Below are 24,357 nucleotides of genomic sequence, written 5' to 3' on the forward strand. Positions count from 1 at the left end.
TAAATTTTCTTAATACATTGGTATAAATTTGTATAAGCTTCCATATCAAAATAAGCAATGAAAAGCGATTAAAATCAAAAAAGTTGATAAATTTAGTTTTTCTTTTAGATATTCTTAACAAAAACAATACTTACAACTAACAAATATATAAAGCGTAATCAGTTTTCTTTTTAAGCCCGTTTAAAAATTCAAAGTCGGACAGAGACTGACTGAGTTACAGATCGATAAGTTCACGGACATAACTGAAAACGGTTTTTTCAGAATAACTTCTGAATTTGAGGGTGTTTTGGAAATTTTTTGACACAATTTCTAATGAACTCAGCAAGCCCTATAACCTACGCTAGGTCGTTTTCCAAGTTTTTTTCCATCGTAGCACCTTGTTATCTATCATATGCCTTTTAAATTTTTTGATTATCTCATTTGGTTCAAAAGTTATGATTTTTGCAAGAAAAAACTAAAGTGGCGCCACTGTGCGCCGGGACGGCAACATTGGAACATAATTCTCAACGAACGCCGCAATGTCCATTGATTTTTAAAGTGCAAAATAAAGTCCAATCTAATGAACATGAGCGAGTTGGGAGTAAATTGACCACCAATATCGTTTGATTTGACTTTTCATACAGGGTTTTTTTGAAGTCTCAAGTTTATGCCAATAACCACCATTCGAACAATGATCTCAATATAAACCAGATCATCGCTTAAGTCGCGGAGTTATATTCCTTCAAGTTCAAGCTATTCTGCCCAATGTTTCAAGGTCTCATCGTTTTAATTGAATTTTAATTGTTTTTAAAAGTTGGAAGTTGTTTGTAATTTAATTTTCGGTTGGACCGATTTTACACATTATACAAAACAGGGAAAATGTTAGCATTACGATGGCCCTTAATAAACGAAAGTTGGATTTTGGCAATTCTCACCCCCAAAAAAAAATTTTAGGTAAATCGGTTGGGGTTAAGAAGTGCCACAAGCCCTCTGAAGTTTTGAGATGCATTTACAAGGGGAAAAAATGCATTTTTTTTCAGTTTTTGTAAAAATTTTGCCATTAAAAAATTACATTTGCAATTTCATTTAACAAAATAGAAATGTGTACGTAATTGTAGTTCGAATGAGACATAAAAAACAGAAATTGGTCAAAAAATTTTAAAGTTATTAAAAATTCTGCAGGACATTACCGTGTCTCAGGCTACTAGAACAAGAAATGTACGAACAAAATTAACATATTCTGATAAATATTAAAATAAAAGCTCATTTTTACTTAAAATATATCCATATTTACTTGTATATGAGTTTTTGTCTTCATAGGATACCGTTAACCTATTCGCAGGTATGACCAAAAAAATAAAATTTTTTTAATGGCAGTTTCAAAACTCCTTTTTCAAATTTTTAAAATTTTTTTATCATCTCATTGGGATTTATTGAGAATATAATAGGGAATAAAAATGTGAAAAAATTATGAAAATATCTCTTATAGTTTTTCCGTACCTGGGATTTAAATTTTGAAATTTTCGAGAAAAACCAATAATTTCGAAATTTTTATGCGAATGAGCTCTATTTCCTTACTGTTGTGAATTTTAAGTAAAAACTATTCAGTATATTATAGTCCAGATAATTATAAATAAACTCTGAAAGCTTTACTAAAATTGGAAAACACTACACCTTAAATCGTGAAGGTCAAATGTCAAATTTTTCAAAATTTGGAATTTCTAATTTAAAGATATAGAAATGTTATTTATTTTTGGGCCGATTTTGATGAAACTTAAGAAAATTATAACATAAACTCTAGGGTTTATAATAATGGCACAAGAATGGAAATTAACCTTTAATGGCACTTGGGGTTAAAATGACCCCAAACTTTTAAAATCATAATTTTTTATGGTTTTAGAAGTTTGGGGTAATTTTAACCCCAAGTGCTATATAGGGTTAATTTAAATTTTTCTACTATTTTTGTAAATACTAAGCTTTGTGTTATATTTTTGTTAAGTTTCATCAAAATCGGACCAAAAATATACAACATTTCGATATCTTTCCAAGAGAAATTTTTTTACTAATGTTCACCAAACTGGGGGTTGAGAATGGCCAAAATCCAACTTTCGTTTATTAAGGGCCACCCTAGTCAGCATCCTCGCTTCTACTTTCATGCCATCCAGACGGAAGAACATAACTAGATCGTCTTAGAATTTCATAACGATGGATAATAGATATCCATTAAAGTGGCAAAAAATGCAATTTTGTAAATAGGTTCAGAACATTTTTAAATTATTAAACACCTACTTTGTGCCACTAAAGTTTCAGCATACAACTCCAATGGTTTCTCTTTGCCAAAATTCATAATATTATTGAACTCATATTCCTCCTCATAATTCACAATAGAAGAATTCAGCCAAAAACCGGCAGCAGAATACAGCTGCTGACTAAACAAATAGTAGCCCATAAAATAGGAATCAATTGATTTCAACTTGACTCTAACAAATTAAAAAAATAAACAATGTTTAAATATTTTTAACAAGATCTAATCTTAAAAAAACTTACTCATATTGTTGGCCATTAATTATACCCTGAACTAGATTGGCTGCCTTTAAATCATAAACTGTTTGCAGGCGATTTATGGCTTCTGAGGCTTCCACTAAATCGTTAGCTGTGGGCATTTCTGGCCTAAAATTGCGTATGACAGCCAAATGATCTACAAGTAAACAGACTTAACAAGTTAATATTTTGTGAAGGGCAAGGAAATAAATACCTACATTCACCCACAGCTTGAGTCATAAATAATTCGATTTTAGGCCAGTCACTGTACAGGCGTCTTATGAGAGCAAAACCATTTAGGGGATTGTACAGATACTCTTCTCGTTTATCTACAGATTTTTGATTTTCTTCTTTTAATTCCTGCACTAACCTTTAACATTTAAATCAATATTTGAATTTTAAGCACCTTTTATTTATTTCTATTTTAATAATTGATTTCTCACTCTTTTAAAACATCCACTTTTCTTTGCAACTCCTTTGCATATCTTTCAACATTGCTGATTAAATGCATTTCAATTTCTAGCAGCTGCACCAGGTCTCCTGATATGGAAGTGGAAAAACTTTTTTCTTTATAGCTCTGACTGAGAGCTAAATGCAACATTAATATTACTGTTGATAAAGAGGCAATTCTTAAGTACATTTTTTTATTATAAAATTTAATGATCAGAAGTGCAGCAAAATTTATTATAAACTAATTTCGTTTACAGTACGAATTAAACGTTGTGTAATATTCGCGTACTTTCTTAAACTAAATTCAATATTTTGTAACTTTTTTTTGGGCACAAAAGTTTATTAACAAGGTAACATAGAGTACAGGAAATTCAAACTTAAGCGGACATTAAGGGTAAAAAAAGTACAGTTTGTTGGTACTTCTTTTGTAGAAACTATTACATGCTACGTTTCAACAGTTTAACATTTATACCGAGAAAACAGATTCGTAGCCACAACCGACTTTGTTGGCAATCGAATGATTCAGTCTCAATGGCCGAATTTTATTTGTAATTGAAAATTTATATGTATATGGGGTGATAATTGAAAAATTCTATTTGCAATGAATTCAGTTTCGATGTATTACAAATGGAATAACTAACTTTTTATAAAAACATTATGACTCCCACAAAAAATTTCTTTTAATAATTTGTACTTTAGTACTTTTTTCTAAGCACAAGTACGTACTAAAAAACCAACTCAAAGCAAGTTTAAATTTTTGTAATAAAATGTAAATGTAATTTCGTTTTTGAAAATTCAATTGATTTAATACGCTACTTACTACCGATACATATATAAGAGAAAATAATTTGTTACGTTTCAACAGTTTAACATGGTTTTCTTATATCCTACACCACAAATATCTATACTTGTTTTTGCAATTATTTTGAGTTTTAAAAATATTGTGGTGAAATTTTTGAATGAAATATTATTAGTATAATAAACATTATGTTATGCAAAGCTGCGGACAAATATTTAACGTATAAAAATATTAGAAAAAACAATAGTATGTAAAAAACATCAAACAAATTAAAACAAGTAAGAGAGCTATAGTCGGCTGTACCGAATCTTATATACCCTTCACCAAATTATACTTTAAAATACAAAATTTAAAAAAAAAAATTTCAAAATTGTTTTGAAAATTTAAAAAAAAAATTTCAATTTTTTTTTTAATTTTATTATTTAAAAAAATGTATGACAAAAAAGATTTTTTTGGTAAAAAAAAAATTCGGTTTAAAAAATATTTTTCCTGATTTTGACCCATTCTATTTCCAAATTACTATAACCTTATATATATCATTGCAATTGACTTTGAAATATCTATCATTAGATATCCATATTGTCTATATTAATGACTTATTAATCCAGATATACATAAAAAATAAGCCAAAAATCAAGGTTGTCCCGGTTTTTTCCTTATATCTCATCCATTTGTGGGCCGATTTTCTCCGAAACCGAACCGGAAGAATTCCCGATATACTGATGTATCAATCATGGTTGTAAGTTATTTGGGGGCTACGGAAACTTGATTTCAACATACAGATGGACAGACGGACATGGCTATATCGACTTCGCTATCTATAACGATACAGAATATATATACTTTGTGGTGTCGCAAAAAAAATGTAGAAACTACAAACGGAATGACAAACTTATTTTCACTCAAGAGTATAAAAATAATAGTGGTTATAGTTTGTTGGGTTAAAATTGGGTTTATTGAGGTACCACAGTACTGCTCTTCAAGCAGAGTCATCAACTATAACTAACCGGATTCAATAGTTCTCAGGTTAGACGAAATTATTAAAAGCATTTAAAATCTATAAGTCCAAAAGGACTCCAATGGTATAATGGAGGATTTTATATGCTTCGAAAAAAACTAAAAAAATAACTGACAAATTGGATATTCTTTATCACGTCTTACTTTCGATTTCTCCAACATCTACAATCAGCGCGAGAGTTTTTTCCAAGTCGAGTTTTATTAAAACTAAAGAAAATTATTTACTTTTTGGTTGAATTGTTATGTTTTGTTTATTTTTTATGTTTTTCTTCTTTTTATTAATAAAATACTTCAATAAGTACACAAAATTCGTGATTTAGTTTCAGTTTAACATTTAAATAGAAATTATTCGGTTAATCGAATAATTTAAAATTAACCGATTATTAACCGATTAAATCTAAACCCCGTTTAATTATTTGCTCGATTAACCGATTAAACCAGAAACCCGATTATTTGAATACCCTACTACATAAACATTTTGTTATGTACGACATATCAAAAAATTGTCATGTTATGTCATTGCAACGTAGCCAAATTAATGTATTCGGTTATGAGGAATATTAGTTACCCAGCAGTAAAGCAAATTGTCAATGTATCCCTTATAGACAGTAATTGTCACTTGGCTGACTCCATATATATTTTGGGTCATTTGACACGTATGTGCTCTTTGTAGTGCATATAGAAGACAAATGGTTACTTTATACATCCCAAGTAATCTAGCGTGAAGGTAATTGCCACTTAAGTGTCTCTAAGTAATTTAGAGTGCAGTTATTTTAAACGTTTTGTGGGTAATTCGTACAAACTGGTTTTATACAAATTGTGTTGATATAATTCTCATACAGTTTATTTTTGTTTTTGCTTAAGTATACTGATATACAATGTAACATAGCGCGAAGTCAATGGTCACTTTAGTGTCTCTTAGAAACCTATAGTGATGTCACTTTAAACGTTTATTTTGTACTGCACTTTATAAAATAGTTATTTTAAAAGAGTTGTCGGAGGAATGTTTGTTTACATTCAATCTTTTACTGGACTGTCTATGATATGTCTTTTTGGATGACTATTTGTGGTCAATTAGCACCCGTACATGTTAAAATAACTAGTTATGTAGCTGATCAAGTAACCAGTTAGATAGCTAGTAAAATAACTGACGCTATGTAACCATTATGTAAATCCAATGCGTTGACTACTTTGGACCAACTATCGGACAGGCTCATTATAAGCAAAAATGGTCACTCCTTAGGTCATGGACATGTTGAAATAACTAGTCACGTAGCTATTGTAGTTCGGTTCGGTTCAGTTCAGTTTTTTTTTATTAGCAAACAATGGTGGACTTTATTGAATTGAAAATCTAGAAACTACTAAGAATTGTCCTCGATTTTCTGTTGATTTATTACACATCGTTAATGCGTAACTATTTAATGCTATGTCCAATTTTAATACAATAGCCCTATTCACAAACTTGCGCATTTGATATTGCAAATTTATGCAATTGTAAATATATTCCATGAATTGCTTTTTTTGACTTAGCTTTTTTTAATACTTGTTGCAAAACACTAAAATCACAACCGATATTTGTGTTTGGTATCGTCGGAAAGTTAAACAAATGTAAAATGATGTGACATTACTAAACATTACAATATTATAAACTGGGTGTAATTTAATTAAACAATAGATTTAAAGTTATGGAAAGTCTGTGAAAAATATTTAAAAACAAGTAAGAAAGTATGGTCGGTCAAGCCCGACCATATAATACCCTACACTAAGTAAAAGAATAAAAACATTTTTCTTTTAAAATTTCAATAATTTGTATTTTTGAGTGATTTTCGGAAGTGGGCTTTATATGGGGGCTATGACCAATTATGCACCGATCACCACGAAATTAGGTCGTGTGATTTGTGTCTATATGAAAGTTTACTGTGTTGAATTTTGTGAGTATACCAGCATTTTTAAGCGATTTATGCATGTTAAAGTGATTTTCGGAAGCGGGTCTATATGGGAGCTAGGACCGATCGTAACAAAATTTGGTGACATGAATTTTGTATATATAAAACTTATTTGGAGCTCAATTTGTGGAGAAACATTTATAAATTAAACATTTATGACCGATAAAGTCCAATTTCGGAAGGACATTTGTATGGGACCGATTTCAGCCAGTTTCAATAGGCTTGGTCTTGTGCCGAAAAAATAATTGTACCAAATTTGATCGAAATATCTTCAAAATTGCGACCTGTACTCTGCGCACAAGGTTTACATGGACAGCCAGCCAGCCAGCCGACCAGACGGACGGACGGACGGACGGACATCGTTTAATCGACTCAGAAAGTGATTCTAAGTCGATCGGTATACTTTAAGGTGGGTGTTAGACTAATATTTTTGGGCGTTACAAACATCTGCACAAACGCATAATACACTCCCCACTATGGTGGTGCAGGGTATAAATACTACATATTTAGTCAGAAATAGTGAAATTGGTGATATCACAAAATATTCAATAAAAAGTTATCTTTTCAATATATCGCAATAAAATTAGCTACTTACTGTTTGATAGTAAATCTAAAGTTGTCGTTTTTTTGAAAAAAAAATATGGTAAGAAACATTTTTTTTCACTTCTTTAGTAATATACAGGGACTCCTAATATTAGCAAAGTAGCTGCTACGGTAAAGTTGACCTACTCTTGTGAACATATCAATGCTATCTGAACGTGTCTAGCTAGGCCCTCTAAATATGAGCCCTCTAAAGAGCTCATAAATATCACTTTGTACCTTAAAAATGTTTGTTTTTAATTTTTGACGCTAAAATAACGATTTGTTTTGTTAAAATAGTATGATCAAGCCCACATTAATATGTTGTGCTGTATTATTTACTAGGATGAGGTGTTTTTGAGTTAATTTACAGTTGATCAGCTTCGTAGACGGAATTGTGATCAGTGAGTGGTCCCACAAAGTCTCACTTTTTTAATAAAAATCAATTTATGATCCAAATAAGCTGAAATTTAAAATATAAATAGTCCTTGAGAAGGTCTAAATACGCTTACATGTGCAGTTTATCTCTTTCATTTCAAGAGATATTTAGATTTAATTTTTCTTCAATTTAGCTCTATCTTTTTTTCGTTGTTTAGATATGGGCTTACATTTTTTTAAAAAATATTGCATCAAGCCGGTCATGCGTGATCAAGATTGGATTGGATATTCTTCGCTTTTTTTAAAAAAAAAATTCTTTGTTTTCGCGTCAAAAAATAGTAAAAATATAAATATAAATTTTAAGGTACAAAGTGATCTTTGTGAGTTCACAAGAGTTGTTCAGCTTTACCGTAGCTGCAATTTTGCTAAATATTGTTAGGAGTCCCTGGAAGTTATTCTAAAAAAATGTCTAACTATATTTTTGTCAAAAAAAAAAACACGAAAAAGCTATCTTTTGGCAAAAAAATTAAACAAAATTAGTCTGGTGAACTCTTAGCTATATTATTGACATATATAGTTAAGCAGTGCCACCAAGTCTGAATTAGCTGTTGGCCATAAACTGATGACACCATTTTTTGAGGGTCCACTGATTTTCAGAATTTTTGGGAGCCCATAAAAAAAAATTGGTCACCAAAATGGACAAACTGAGTATAGGGTTTTACTACCCTTTGGTAGTAGAGTCGAACGTATGCTGTCATGATCGTGTGTTTTTCAAAATGTCTTCATTTGTTGCATAGTGTTTATCAGAATCTTTGGAGGCCCATAAAAATAATTTGTCATTGTTATGGAATCGTATTACTTTCATATTTACTGTTTAACTAACAGGAATTTTTAACGCAACCGATTATAAATTGTGGCCGATATTGAAGGAAAAACCGAACCAAACATTTTGTTTTCAAATGCTTATAACTCGCTTACTACAAAAGACACAAGCATGTTTTTATAAGTAGTTCTAATATAGAGCTTTAAAAATATATATGTAGATGTGATTATGGATGAGCCACAAACAAATTTTCACGAGATTAATTTCTACCATATTTTGATTCTGATTGTGTAGACCGGAACCAAATGGGAACTCTATGGCCAAAATTTCCAGAATTCTAATTTTTTATTATGTTTTCCGTTAAGTCTTGTTTAGGGTATCAATATGGTCGAACGTATCTAACATTTCTCACTAGCTTATGTTTGTATGAGGAAAATTGAAATATAATTATTAAAGTTAGCAATAAATAAAATAAAAACCGCAGCGTGCATGTTTCTATTAATTTCAAAATAAAATAATGAAATTAACATAAATAGTTAAATTATAAAGTAAGTTAATGTTAAACATTACACAAATAAATTGCTAGCAACTTTAACATTCGACTAAATCATAATATATTCAGGAAAACCTATCACTAGTTTTTAGGAGTAAGTAATTATTTATTTATTTATTAAATTTAGAATGTTTAAATAAAATAAACTTAGCTATTTTTCTTTTCTTTTAATAAATATTTTATTTGCTACAATTTAAAATAAAAACTAATACTATTTATAACACGGTCTTCTAAATGTTTGAGCTTTGGCACGAATCCATTTGTTGCAAACTGTAAAAATTAAAAAAAATATATGAATGATATGTAAAGATTTAGTAAAACATATAAAATCCTTGAAACTTACCCCACTTGGAACCCACTATAACAGGACAAGCTGCATGTAAAGTCAGGTAATCACCCTCCAATTTATTATCGAGATTGTACCACATGACAGCAGAACCCTTGCGGGGAAACACGGCGGTCTTTATGTTGGGAAAAACTGTGGCGCCACCTTGTTCTACATCAGTTAGCTAAAGGATATTTTAAAAATGAATACAATTACTCTCAAGAAATCTTAAGACAAAAACCATAAAAATATATGTTAATCTACCAATATTTTTTTTAAATACATATACAAAATATATTTAATAATTCTCTTTAAAGCTTACATAAAATAATACTGTAGATATACGATCACCTTCTTTGGCCACCACGGCAGTATCCTAAAATTGTTCATTAATTTTTATTTAAAATTATGAAATTTCTGATTACTTCAAATATAACTTCAAAACCTTTCAACTTACCGCAGTCACATTAAAGAAATCAAAGTGCTTATCGTAATGACCACCCAGACCATAATTCATTACTTGCAACATTTCCGAACCAACAATATCGAATCCGGTCATATCAATTATTCGTTTATTGATGCGTTTCGTTATTTCATCTGTGTTGTCTTGGAACCATGAAAACTTCGATGTTCTTGTGTTCACCACCAATGAACGAGCCTTTTCATCATTATACACTGTGGCACGTTTCAAATTGGGTCGAGCTAAATTTTTCAAATGTTCGATTTCTTCATCGGATATCACATCGTGGAAGAGCACCATGTAGGGTTCCAAATGTATTATCTCCATTTTTATGGGTGCCAATCGTAAAAATGGCGTTGTGGTTGTGTTGTAGAGACAATACATTTTGGATGTTTGATTGGAGAATTCTCCACGACAGCCACGTTCGTAGTTGTATACATGTGGTGTAGGGAACTATGTGAATTTGTATGAGAAGAGTAAGAGAGTTGTGATAAATATTGAATGAATAATAAATAGGAAGGAAATATTAGTAGTGTTCGCGTACTTGATAATTTGTAATAATTTGTACAAATTATTAGTGGAAATAACGGAATTCCGTTCGTTTAATTTTAAAAACTTGTAACGAGAGAGCAAGAGAGTGTTAAAAGTGACAGTTTGTAGATAGAGAACATGATATTTTTTGTCCAGTAAAAAATATCAACATAAAAATATGTTTAAAACATATGGTAGCAAATATAAACAAAACTAAAAAGTTGAAAATTAATATAATTTTCAAGCTTGCAAAGAAAAGATGTAAAAGAACACAAAACAAACGTTTTGAATTGATTTATAATGAAATACAATTTATTATTACAAATTGTTGTTCAAGTACTTTTTTGTAATTTTTCAAATTGAGAGTAATTTATTTTTACTCTCTAAAATAAAGTTACTGTAAAGTACGTGAACACACCTATTGTTACAAGTATGAAAAACTACTTAATCTCGAAATAGAGACTGTGAACTGTTTTCAAATGCTATTAATGAGAAGATAGGTGTAACTTAAAATCACCTAATTGTTATACCTATATGTCACCCATCATGCATTGCATATTTTAATTTAAATCCAACAATATTTTTGCCAAGATCTTGAAAGCGAATGAGAGAAGGATTCTATGTTTTTACATTGAGTTCCAAGAGTATGGAAAATAATTTCACCTTCCCAGCCACACTACGGTCTTCGAGGCCAATATTCATCCTTAATATTACTAAACCTCCCTGGGAGTTCAAAAAGGAACTCAGAAAGTGGATATGAGAATGGAAATGAATGTTCATTTCAGCAAACACTTTCATTGGGCAGTAATGAGTAAACTTTTCATTGGAGACTTCTTTCTAAATTTAACGAATATAATAAATCATTGATCGTCAGGACTTAAAGTAGCAGTTATTAACAAAAACGTTAGGGCGATTCGACAGCTGCTTATTCAAAATTTACTACCGTCAACATACATCAAAATTCAAAGATCGCCTTACATCTTGTATTACAAACCGGTCGAGTTAATTAACATTTATATCATTCCCAAATCGACAGTTGAGAAACATTTCTAATTAGCGAGCGTTCATTGAGTTCCAATTCTAAATCGCCATAGACTGGGCAGTAACTGATAATGTATTCCGTTGTATCCTGCTCGTTGTTAAAGGTTCTGCAAATTCATTGTACGGAACTAGTAGGCTAGTAGTGTGTGTACCGTGAGTCTTGTCTTTTACGCCAAATTGACTACAAATCGCTTTCTTATCGTATAGATTTAGCTATTTCCAGATTTCCTTCGCTAGTTCCAGACTGATAAATTTCTCGCTATCTCCTCAAGAGTTACCCGGCATTCATATAAAATTTTTGATATTATATGCACATTCTATAGGGATCTAATGAAAACCTTACTAAATTTTTTATGTTTTTTGGGCGAAAAGGTGACTTAAATCATTTTTTTATTAAAAAAAAAACTTGCTTTAAGAACATATAACAATTTTATGTTTTTCTGTAAGGTATCTTTACGAAGAAAATTTTGGTATAAAAAACATGTCCTATGTTAAGAACATGTCGCCCCTACGGCCTTCGGAATTTGACCTATTTTTTATAAAAATTTTAAAATTTGGGCCACACGTTCTAGAATCCCAAAGCTGGGATCAGAAAACGAACAGCTGATTTGGAAACCTTGATGTGTTCCCTATTTATTCTCAATGTATTTTCCCAGGCCCGAAGGAAATGTGGACCGTATGAGCAAAATTGTAAAAAATAACATTTTTGGGATTTTCGCTATAAATTTTAGGAATTACGGGATTCCCTTTTGACAAGTTTTTTTTTACACTTTGTTATTTAGAATGACAAATTGAAAAAACGTTGAAAATATAGAGAATATACATAGAGCGGAAACTCTCCTGTCAAAGACCTAACTCAGTTGTCAAAAACCTAAGTGGTGACAATGTATTGGTAGAAAAAACTATGTGAAAACAAAAACAACACTCGTATGTGTGATTATTTTGAGTAATTTTTTGAGTTTTTTTCTAGTTTCCGCTCTACCTTCTCTATGGTTGAAAATTTCATTCAGTTTTTTAATTAAAAAAATAAAGATTTTATTTCATATTACATATTTATTGAGTTTCTAAAACTAAAATTTGTATCAAAATTTGAACAGGATTTGAAATATTAGGAACAATTTGATCCACATTTATTCTGAACTAATTTTTTTGTTAAAATACATTAATTTTTGGTCCTACAGAAAAAATTTCAAGTCAATATCTCAATTAGATTCAAAATTATGCCACTTTAAAAATCAGTCCTTCAAAAATATTGCACTTTTATGTGCAAAAAATTTCAATAGATAGATGAGTGGTTGTGGTATTATACATTATTGAAATGTCTGAGATAATTAGTCATGAATATTAAACAGGACTTTGAACGTGATCGTCCTTAGAACTGCCGTTATCATAATCACCGTCATTCTCATGATATGTTCCAGTCTGCCTTGGTGATGCTTCAGCCCCAAGGCACTCCACCAAACCGAATCATCATGGAACAGTTAGTGCCAATGAAATTTTTTCTGTTACGATTTAATTGGGTTACTGTCAGTTTTAAACGATTTTATAAAACCATTGCACTAAAGTATTCGAATTTATTTACTTTTGTTACTGCTTCAAATACATGTCGTAAAAAGCGATGATGTAAATGGGCATTAAGAGCTGAAACAGATGTGTAATAAATACTCTATATCAGCTACTACCAAACTACTTCGAACTAATTGAAAATGATGCTGAGTAATGGGGAAAGCCCGCTATAGAGTAAATGGATACTATTTTGCAACTTTGAAGAACAGCATTAAGAATGCTAATAGGAGTTCCTAACGTTCTTGTTGAAAATATATAAATCACAAACAATGAAGTAATAAATTTCTGAAAACAATATTTTACACATACATGCATCGCCGGACCATCAAAAATATTGGCCAATTGTTGTATTTGATTTTTACGATTCAATAGACGAGCATCCAATGGCAGCAAATCAGAAGCCTGGGTAATAGAACTTAAAGCATCTTTGGGGCGATCTAGATTTAGTGAATAAAAGAAATGAGAGATTAAAATTAAAATTTCTTAAAATAATTAAAACCTACTCTGCAATATTAAAGTTTCCGCATATAATTCCAAAGGTTTCTCTTTGCCAAAATCGGTAATTCTATTGAAATCATTTTCCTCCTCATAATTCATAATGGATGAATACAGCCAAAAACCGGCGGGATAATAAAGTTGTTTACTTAACAAATAATGCCCCATAAAATAGGAATCAATTGATTTTAATTTGGCGCTACGAGAAAAAACTTAAATGTGAATAAATCAGCTTATATTAGAAATAAAGTTTTAAGAACTTACTCGTGTTGTTTGCCATTTAATATACCCTGCACTAGATCGGCCGCCTTTAAATCATAAACTGTTTGCAGGCGGTTTAAGGCTTCAGAGGCTTCCTCTAAATCAGTGGCTGTTGGCATTTCTGGTCGATAGTTGCGTATAACATCAATATGAACTAGAGGAAAGTGCGTTTGAAATAAATTTAGAGTATATGGAGTAAAAGATAACAGATTCATTGTGAAAACCGGAGCTGGGTTTATTTATTTACACATTTGTTTATAAAAAACTGCTGTAAATGTGAATAATTTTAAAATTTCTCGATTTTTACTCTTTATATATTGGAGAGCCATCAAATAAATCAAAGCCGGAAAGAAAACTAGATTTGTTGTTACTAGGGCATTTCATTCTAAAAACCCATAGTGTTATACAACATCATTGGAATGGCTCGTCCACTGGACTTGATCTACTTCACTAACATTATATATAGCTGCGGCAATGCAATTTAGAGTGGAAAGGATGCACAACCCAATTAACTCGTCATTCATTTCATGGTACATATATTACAAATCCACCATATTTACATGTATTCCACTATTAAATCTTATGAAATTCGTCGTCCTATTCGAAAACAAGTCGTTTTATAACGATTGTCGAAAACGATCTGAATACGACAAAATGTCCATGCAGTTGTGGAAATACGACAGCAAATCTTCGGATTTGTGATGTAGAGGGACCAAATAAACTTGTTCACAAGATGTAACAGCATTATAGAAACCTAGGACCGCGAAGCGTGAATATTAATAAAGTTAACTGCATATTGTGAGTAATTATGAGAATATGTATACCCAACTGAGATGTCAGTGAGGGAAATAGGAGACTTGTGGAATGCTAGCTAATATTTGTGGTTCTAGCCACAGTACATGACGGTACGAATACTTCTCTGAATATCACCATTTTAATATACAGTGTCGGACAAAGTCGGTGATCCCACCTTCAATATTTATACATGTGCTGGCATTCCAACGAACTCAAAAATTCAGTAGGATAATTGACGGCTTGTTCTTCGTTCATTACTGTGTCAATCGATTTGTATTTTATTGTTTCGCCAGGCAGTTTCAATTGAAATTGGTCATTGAGCTTCTAACATCATAATTTTTTGGTGCCAAAATTGCACGTTCCCATAGCCAATCCGAATTTTTTTAGTTGGTTGTAAGACTTTGAAATACCTTGTCGACAACAGCTTGAATATTCATTTGCATTTGGCAGAAGTTGGGGAACAAAATCTCATTTGTGGCGGGTTCAATTGGAATTTTTCCATTTCCGATGTCCAACAATTGTTTTGAGAATGTATCGGCAGAAGGGTCTTGCTGCAAATGTACACGCATGTTCGTCGATAGCGTTCGGCTTCTGTAGCTTCATTTCCAGTGAAATAAATTTGAAGAACTTCGCATCATCTTTGGGAAGCGGGAGCAATGATCCAATTCTGTGGTACATTTGGCCTTGAACTATAAAGGTGGGCAGAAACCGAAGTCATTTGAAAGCATGAGCTGCACTTTTGGATATTTTGAAGGACGTGTTTGAAAATAGGATTGGCGCTGGAAATGTAACTTAGAATCAGCTCAGGTGGCTCAGTAATTGGTGGCAGAATAACTTTAACGTTCCAACAGCACATTCCCGGGGTTCGTTGGGGAACTTCAAAACGCTGCAATGTAAGCAATTATTGTATTAAAATGCCGGCAACTTTAAATCGATTATTTATCTTGATTGAGCCATTCGGGAGCGATTGGCTTCTAGTCTTTCGATATGCTGTTGAGGTGTCTCTGCAGCTCTCGATGAAGATGCACTGCGACTCATTTTCTGAAGCAATGATTTTCGTTCTCTTTCCGTTTCTGCGGCTCTAGACAGATGCCCTTTCGAAAACAAATTTTAATTGAATAAAACCGTTTTTTATTAAAAGTGATATGCGGAGAGTTATTCAAAAATTTATTTTTTTTAATAGATTTCATATGGAAATCTTATTCATGCACCTAATATGAAAGAGTAAACTAAATTGTTTATCACAGACCGAAAATCAAAAATCTGACTTTAAAGTGTTACCCACTAGGCATTCTAAAGATTTCCTGAAAATTTCATCAAAATCGGTCCAGCCGTTTTTGAGTTCATTCGGAACATACACACATACAAACATCCATTTTTATATATGAGAAGCCGCAGAACAAAAGGTACTTTTTTCTCATTTAAAAATGTTTTCTTGGGAGTTTTTTGAAGTCACGTATCTATGTGAACAAGCCACTCCGAAAGCACTCAACGAGAATATCCAACAAGATTTAAAGAACTTATTCTTGGTTACGTTTGCCGTAAACGTCCGAATTATTTGGATTCTTTAGAGTCACGTGTCTATGTGAAAAAGTATTGTGACTTCAACTGAACAGGATGTTGACATTTAAACAAATGTGGCAATTAACAGCCCCATTATTAAATTGACCGGTTACTTGTAAAGTCACACTCTCGACTAGTTTTGTACTAATATAATCGTGACCTCATAACGATATCTGCATATGGTGATTTTAACCGGTTTGTATTTCAGTGCAATAATTCGAAATCTCTAGGAATTATTTCCAATGTAGAAATTTAATTGTTTTTGGATTTGTAGACACATTGTCAGTCATAGTTTCACCCATCGCACGTACTTCTTATACACAATATTTTTATTCGTTTGTGACCTACTGACTGTATGTCTTAGAGCTGTATATTTTAAATATATTTAACTAGATGACCACTCCGGCTTCGCCCGGTAGCTATTTACAAATGTTAGTTCTTCAAGTTTTCCAAAAAACTTCTCTTATTTAGAAAAGTGAGAAGGGAAAAGAAGGCAATATATTAAAAATTAAAATATTTGGATTTTTGAATTTTTTTTCAAACCATCTCCTGAAAATTTGGAATCGAATATAAAAAAATCAGCTAAATCGCTCCAGCCGTTCTCACGTGATGCCATTACATACATGGACCATTTAATTTTTATATATACGAAGAAGAAGAAGAAAAAGAAGACTAGTTGACCGGCCGGCTTCGCCCGGTAGCATTTACCCGGAATTTCTGAATTTTTTTTTCTTTACAAACCATTTCCTGAAAATTTCGAATCGAATAAAAAACAAGTAAGAAAGTATGGTCGGTCAAGCCCGACCATATAATACCCTACACCAAGTAAATGAGTAAAAATATTGTTCTTTTAAAATATCAATAATTTATATTCATGAGTGATTTTCGGAAGTGGGCCTTATATGGGAGCTATGACCAATTATGGACCGGTCACCATAAAATTAGGTCGTGTGATTTATGTCTATATGAAAGTTTTTTATGTTGAATTTTGTGTGTATACCAACATTATTAAGTGATTTAAGCACGTTAAAGTGATTTTCGGAAGCGGGTCTATATGGGAGCTATGACTAATTATGGACCGATCGTAACAAAATTTGGTGACATGAATTTTGCATATATAAAACTTATTTGGAGCGAAATTTGTATAGATACATAGATAAATTAAACATTTATGACCAATAAAGTCCAATTTCGAGGGGACATTTGTATGGGGGCTAGGTGAAATAATGGACCGATTTCAGCCAGTTTCAATAGGCTTGGTCCTTGGGCCGAAAAAGTAATATGTACCAAATTTTATCGAAATATCTTCAAAATTGCGACCTGTACTCTGCGCACAAGGTTTACATGGACAGCCAGCCAGCCAGCCGGCCAGCCAACCAGACGGACGGACGGACGGACATCGTTTAATCGACTCAGAAAGTGATTCTAAGTCGATCGGTATACTTTAAGGTGGGTGTTAGACTAATATTTTTGGGCGTTACAAACATCTGCACAAACGCATAATACCCTCCCCACTATGGTGGTGTGGGTATAAAAATCAGCCACATCGCTCCTGCCGTTCTCACGTGATATCATTACATACATGGACCATTTCTTTTTATACCCTACACCACCATAGTGGGGAGGGTATAATGCGTATGTGTAGATGTTTGTAACGCCCAAAAATATTAGTCTAACACCTACCTTAAAGTATACCGATCGACTTAGAATCTGTCCGTCCGTCTGGTCGGCTGGCTGGCTGTCCATGTAAACCTTGTGCCCAGAGTACAGGTCGCAATTTTGAAGATATTTCGATGAAATTTGGTACATATCATTTTTTTGGCTCAAAGACCAAGCCTATTGAAACTGGCTGAAATCGGTTTATTATTTCACCTAGCCCCCATACAAATGTCCTCCCGAAATTGGACTTTATCGGTCAAAAATGTTTAATTTATATATGTATCTCCAAAAATTCCGCTCCAAATAAGTTTTATATACACAAAATTCATGTCACCAAATTTTGTTACGATCGGTCCATAATTAGTCATAGCTCCCATATAGACCCGCTTCCGAATATCACTTTAACGTGCATAAATCACTTAAAAATGTTGGTATACACAAAATTCGACATAGTTAACTTTAATATAGACATAAATCACACGACCTAATTTCATGGTGATCGGTCCATAACTGGTCATAGCCCCCATATAAGGCCCACTTCCAAAAATCACTTATTACTTGTTTATATATATAGATGAGCAAAAAAACACTTTTATTGCACATTTCTGATTGTCCTCTTTATAAAAACCATATTTGTTAATAATGGAATGGTAAAATTTCAATCAATGATTTAGTTCACAGTTTTTCATTACAAAAAAAATGACTCCTCGATTTTCACATATGAATCTATTTCTCATTGGTTAAACAAATATTTACTTACCTTCACCCACTGGTTCTCTCATAAACAATTCGATTTTAGGCCAATCGTTGTGCATGCGTCTGATGAGAGAAAATCCATTTAGGGGATTGAATAGATACTCCTCGCGTTTATTAGCAGATTTTTCATTTTCTGCTTTTAATTCTTGCACTAAACTTTAAAATTGAGATCATTTGAATTGTTAAACACTAAACGTTAATTATATTTTATTTATTTATTTCTCACTTTTTTAAAGCATCCACTTTCTTTTGCAATACAGCGGCATATTTTTCAACACTATCGATTAATTGCATTTCCGTTTCCAGCAGCTGTACCATACCGGATATGGATGTGGATAAACTCTTTTCATTATCACTGTGACTAGAAACTAACAGCAATAATTTAAACAATAATATTATTGCGAATAACGAGAAACTTTTTAAACGCATGTTTCGTGTTTATTATTATTTTTTTTATATTTTTTTTGGTTTCAAATTATTATAAAATAATTTCGTTTTTCTTTCAACACAATTTAGACGTGGTGTTGCACTCGCGTACTTTCTTAAACTACTCAGGCGTAGTGGTAAATTTGCACTACCCCCTTAACTTTTTTCTTTAGTTAAAAAATTTCTGTTTTTTTCTTTTAATTTTGTTTATACTGTTTTAGTACAATATATGTATTATTGGTACTCGAGTTGCTGTTGTAGTTGTTACCATTGTCGTTTTTATTTTTTTAATACAATATTATTTGTTCAGTTAACATTTCTTTTGAAAATATTGCTGTTAAGAAAAAAAAAGTATGTGCTTGTGTTTAATGTATAAATGCTTTTTTTCTGCTTTATTTCGGCCAGATAACAATTATCGTTTTTATCACTTATTTTCAGTTGTTACTTCACACTCTAGTTTCGGTTGTAATTAAAATTAACAGAGGCGGAGTTTAAACAAAATTAAAACTAAATATTAAATAGTAATTACTTGGTTTATGCGGTGATTGTTTATAAGTTTGTTTGAAAAATGTATGTCAATGCCAAATGCATTTTTTAGCATACAAATATTTGTGAAAATTACTTTTGAAGAGATTGTCGAAGTCACTTACGGTTTGCATTATAACTAATTGTATGCAGCAAATGAAGTTGATTTGATTGTTACCCTATAGCTTTAAAATGTATGCAACAGCTTCTAATGAAGCTGTATAAAAGCTGTCAAAAAAGGGAAATTTTTCAGGGATTTTCCGAAAAAGACAAATATAAACCAAAGTTTGAAAATAAAAACTCCATACGATTTATCCAGATAAAAATTTTCGTATAACAGTTTTTTGCATTAAACAATTTGTTTATAACAGTTGTTCGTATAGAAAATGTTGTGTATAACAGTTTTTTCTACAGATAGTTTTGTTTATAATAGTGTTTTCTATTGGAAATATTCACTATTTTTCTTTTTATAGAAAAAAAAATGTTGTGTATAACAGTTTTTTCACTATAAAAAATGTTTTATATAATAATTTTTGCTACAGATAATTTATATAAAATTGTGTGTGAAATAGACAAATGTAAACTAAATACTAAACATAAATACATAAACATACCTTGAGCAGTAGTCTCTATACAAAATGTTGTGTATAACAGTTTTCTCTATAAAAAATGTTGTCAAAATTTTGAAAATTTTATGTATTACAATTTGTATATAGAAAATGTTGTGTATAACAGTTTTTTGCTATAGAAGGTTTTGTGTATAACAGTTTTTCTATACACAAATTTATGTATAACAACATTTTCTATAGAGATTTTTGGATATAACAGTTTATTTATTGAAAATGCTTTAGTATAACAATATTTTCTAAAGATATTTTTCAGTATACAAGATTTTCTATATGCTAGTAGGAGTAATATATTTCGTGTTTCGTAGGACCATACTAATATAAATACTGAACATAATAACTTTAACAGTAGTCTCTATACAAAATGTTGTATATAACACTTTTCTTTGTAGAAAATTTTGTCTATAAATTTTTTTCTACAGACAATTTTATGTAAAAGAGAGAAAATTCTACGTATTACATTTTTTATATAGAAAATGTAGCGTATAACAGTTTTTCTACACACAATTTTGTGTATAACTACATTTTCTGTAAAAAAAATTTTTGTACAACAGTTTTTTTTATAGATAATATTGCGTATAACAGTTTTTCTAAAGAAAATGTTACATATAACCGTTTTTTCTACAGACTATTTACAAAACAGATTTTATATAAATGCTTGTAGGAGTGCTATATTTCCTGTTTCGAAGGACCATAAAAATATAAAAAAATAATTATTGATTTTAATAGTATGTATTAAAATTAAACTGGTAAATACATATTTCCTGAATATCAATTTAGGGGAATCAATTTACCAGTATTCAGCTCAGTTGTAAAAATTGTATTATTGTGGTTTTCAAGCAAACATTGTTTTCATTCATACAAAATGTAGTAATAGGCAAAACAATAATAAAAAAGCTAATCTATAACAAACCTGACTATGAATATAACATGCAATATTTCATCTCAATTTGTTAACGATCTCATAAAAACTTCAATATAAAATTAAAATTAAAGTAGTGTGTAATCGCGCATTAAACACTTATTTTCATTTTACACTACATACCGTAAATTTATACAATAGCTTTCAAACACGCATTGTTGGCATTCATGTAATTTAAGTGTTTAAAGCAGTGGTCGACACAGAGAGATCATGAGTGGATTTGTATGTTTGTATAGATAGAAAATTGGGCCCGCACTTTTTGATATACAGGAGGGTGGCCATGATCATAAAGTTCTCTGCCATCTAAAAACCAAATTCTGAATTTCTATAGTCGTACATTTAATTTAAATTTTCGAGTTGGTAGTTAGCAATTAAATTTTTTTTAAAAATTAGCAATTAAAAAAATTAAATGCATTAAATTAAAAGTATTTTTTTATTTCATAGATATACAAATTTTCAGACATTGATAAATTCATAAAATTTCATTCATTCCTCAAATACCCCAAATTTTTCACTTTAAAAATTGTTTGTGTAGCTAATTTACTGTTTAATAAATCCAAGTTAGACCGAGTTATTAAAAATATAAAATAGATGCAATGGATTTGTTAAGATAAATTTTTGTACTCTAATGAACATTGACTATTACAAAAATGTTATAATTTTCTGGATATCTTTACCCCATGTTAACCATATTTCTTAACAAATTTTAGTAAGACGTATTAACTTTTAATATGAGGATCATTATAGGGGTGATTAAGTGTCATGGTTTGATAAGGTCTACAACCAGTAAATGGGAAACTGGAACTGAGATCTACTGTACGTAGTGCAAGAAAACCAAGAACTACTGACTTTAGATTGCATAATCTACCCAAAGCTAGAATTCCACAGATTTTGTTTGATGGCTAGATAAACAAATTTAAAATAGACTGAAGGATATCGAAAGTTGTAGATTGGTTTTATAATTGGTTATTAAAAGTTTATAATATACAGAGCTTTCCATACAAGTTCTAAACATGTGATCTCTTCACGTCGACACATTTCCTCTGGCTCCTATATTGATTATATCCGGCAGATATGACCACGAGAACTCTGAGTCAAACATTCATCTTTTCGGATCATACTGCATTTGTAATTATTCACAGAAATCCATCTGAAGTATCGGAAGAAATCTAGCCTCACATCAATTAGTTAGAGAAATGGGCATATATGGAAAATAAAAGTTAATACTAAAAAATGATTCCACATTACGTTCACTTTAAGAAGACTTCGTTGCTTTTCAATCTAGAAGAAAAGCATGTAAGGTACCCTGGTATCCATTTCGACAACCGTCTAACTTGGACCCATCATATTGAATCCAAAATGACACATATAAAACCTAAGTCCACTCAAATACATTGGATCTTTATTAGTAAGCCCTAGACATGGACTAGAAGGTTCTCATGTATAAGGCAGTTATAAAATCAATATGGACGTATGGAATCTACAAGCTTTTCATCCAAAATGTAAAAACAGCAGAGACAACAATCATGGCAGTTGAGAATAATGACATTCACTCCATGTTACATTAGACATATTAACATCCATAAAGATCTCAATGGTCCAACAATACGCGAAGAGATCAACTATTCCAGTTTTAAGTACATGGTGAAACTATTGAGTCATCAAATTAAGAAGAGTGGCAACTTTTCAACTTTTTTGTAAAAGGGATCATATCGCACACCCAGTTCAAAAGTGACACAACTAAAAATTAATTTGTTAAACCCGAAAAATTAATCTTACGCTTAAGCTATGCACAATACACTTGTTTATCTGTACAAATAATATCAGTGTATTATGTTGTTGTTAACTGTGGCTAAAAAAAACACTAATGTCCTTCATTATGTTTCAATTGGTATATATGTATTTATTTTCGATTTCTGAAAATTTAAAATTTTGAGTTGTGTCACTTTTGAACTGGGTGTGCGATATGGGCTCCGATTGGAGCTCAGGAGTTGCGTTTCTTGGTTTGTTCAAACATTCACAATTTTCCGAAAAATTATAAAACACATTTCTAAACTCAAGTCCAACTACACCTTCCTTTGTTGAAACCAAAGAGGTTGGTAATGGATGCCGACCACTGATTTACATATATGAGGTTGTAGAGGAATAATAACTGGTAAGACTGTAATAGTAAGGGAGTTGGACATAGGATTCGCCAGAGCCGAATATTATATCCAAACCTCTAATATAATACAGTTTTATCAGTTCAACACATTTTGTTCTCTCTTGAACATATAAATTAGCTCATAGCTACAATAGTCCCTATCGTGTATAAACTATTTTTAAACCTCGGGAGGAAGGACATTTTGTTCAATTTTTTTTAAAAAACTTTCGGTCTGTGGGCGGAGGGGCGTGGCATTATCAAATTTTTACATTATACCGCTATTGCCATCTATATATATAAAAAACGGCTCGACCGATTTTGATGAATTTTTCAGGGAATCTTCAGAAAAGCCCAGCGGTTATCACTGTACAGACAGATTTTTGATATTAGGTGTGTGGGCGGAGGGGTGTGTAAAAATACAATTTTTACATTATACCGCTAATGCCCTATATTTCATAAAAATGGATGTGTGTATGTATGTTCCGTATGGACTCAAAAATGGCTGGACCGATTTTGATGATATTTTCACGGTGTCTTCAGAAAAGCCTTTTGGGTAACAGTGTAAAGTCAGATTTTAATAAACAATTTGGTTGTCATGAATAAGAAATTTCCATACTGAATTTTTGAATTCATTGGAACCAGCCGAAATGCCACTACATGTATTAACATTGAAGGTTGATTCACCGACGACACTGTATATTAAAATCGAAATCGATATGCAATATAAAACAGATGTTTTCTAAAGGCCAGCAACGCGGACCGGGTTCAGCTAGTTAAAAATAAATTTTCTTTAAAACATGTAACAATTTTATATTTTTCTGCAAGGTATCTTTACGGAGAACATTTTGGTATAAAAGACATGTGCTACTTTTCGAATACGTCGCCCCTACGCCCTTTGGGCTACATGTTCTAAAATCCCAAAGCACTGTTAAACTTAACTATTTGCTAAATAAAAGTAATCAAGATTACTTTCGATAACGATAAAATAATTAATATAATCAAATGTAATCAAAAACAAGTAAGAAAGTATGGTCGGTCAAGCCAGACCATGTAATACACTGACTAAGTAAATGAGCAAAAATAGTTTTCTTTTAAATGTAAATGAGCAAAAATAGTTTTCTTTTAAAATTTCAGTAATTTATATTCGTGATCGGAACAGGGGGTGAGTCATCTATCAAACAAAGTAAATGCACACAGC

At 31.3% G+C, this 24,357-nt stretch overlaps 1 protein-coding gene across 1 annotated transcript; it reads right to left on the minus strand.

Moving 5' to 3' along the window:
* Positions 1-9,219: 9,219 nt before the first annotated feature.
* LOC135963374 (prolyl 4-hydroxylase subunit alpha-2-like) lies at positions 9,220-19,127 on the minus strand. Its single transcript, XM_065515203.1, has 9 exons — positions 18,744-19,127; positions 18,522-18,673; positions 13,748-13,898; positions 13,492-13,682; positions 13,298-13,425; positions 9,848-10,303; positions 9,713-9,766; positions 9,409-9,574; positions 9,220-9,335 (listed from the first exon to the last, which is right to left on the minus strand). Exons 1-9 carry the CDS (start codon positions 18,944-18,946, stop codon positions 9,277-9,279), a joined length of 1,560 nt encoding a protein of 519 aa, XP_065371275.1. The 5' UTR covers positions 18,947-19,127; the 3' UTR covers positions 9,220-9,276.
* Positions 19,128-24,357: the final 5,230 nt, after the last annotated feature.

This window comes from Calliphora vicina, chromosome 1, assembly GCF_958450345.1.
Source record: "Calliphora vicina chromosome 1, idCalVici1.1, whole genome shotgun sequence".
In the NCBI taxonomy this organism is placed as follows: Eukaryota; Metazoa; Arthropoda; class Insecta; order Diptera; family Calliphoridae; genus Calliphora; species Calliphora vicina.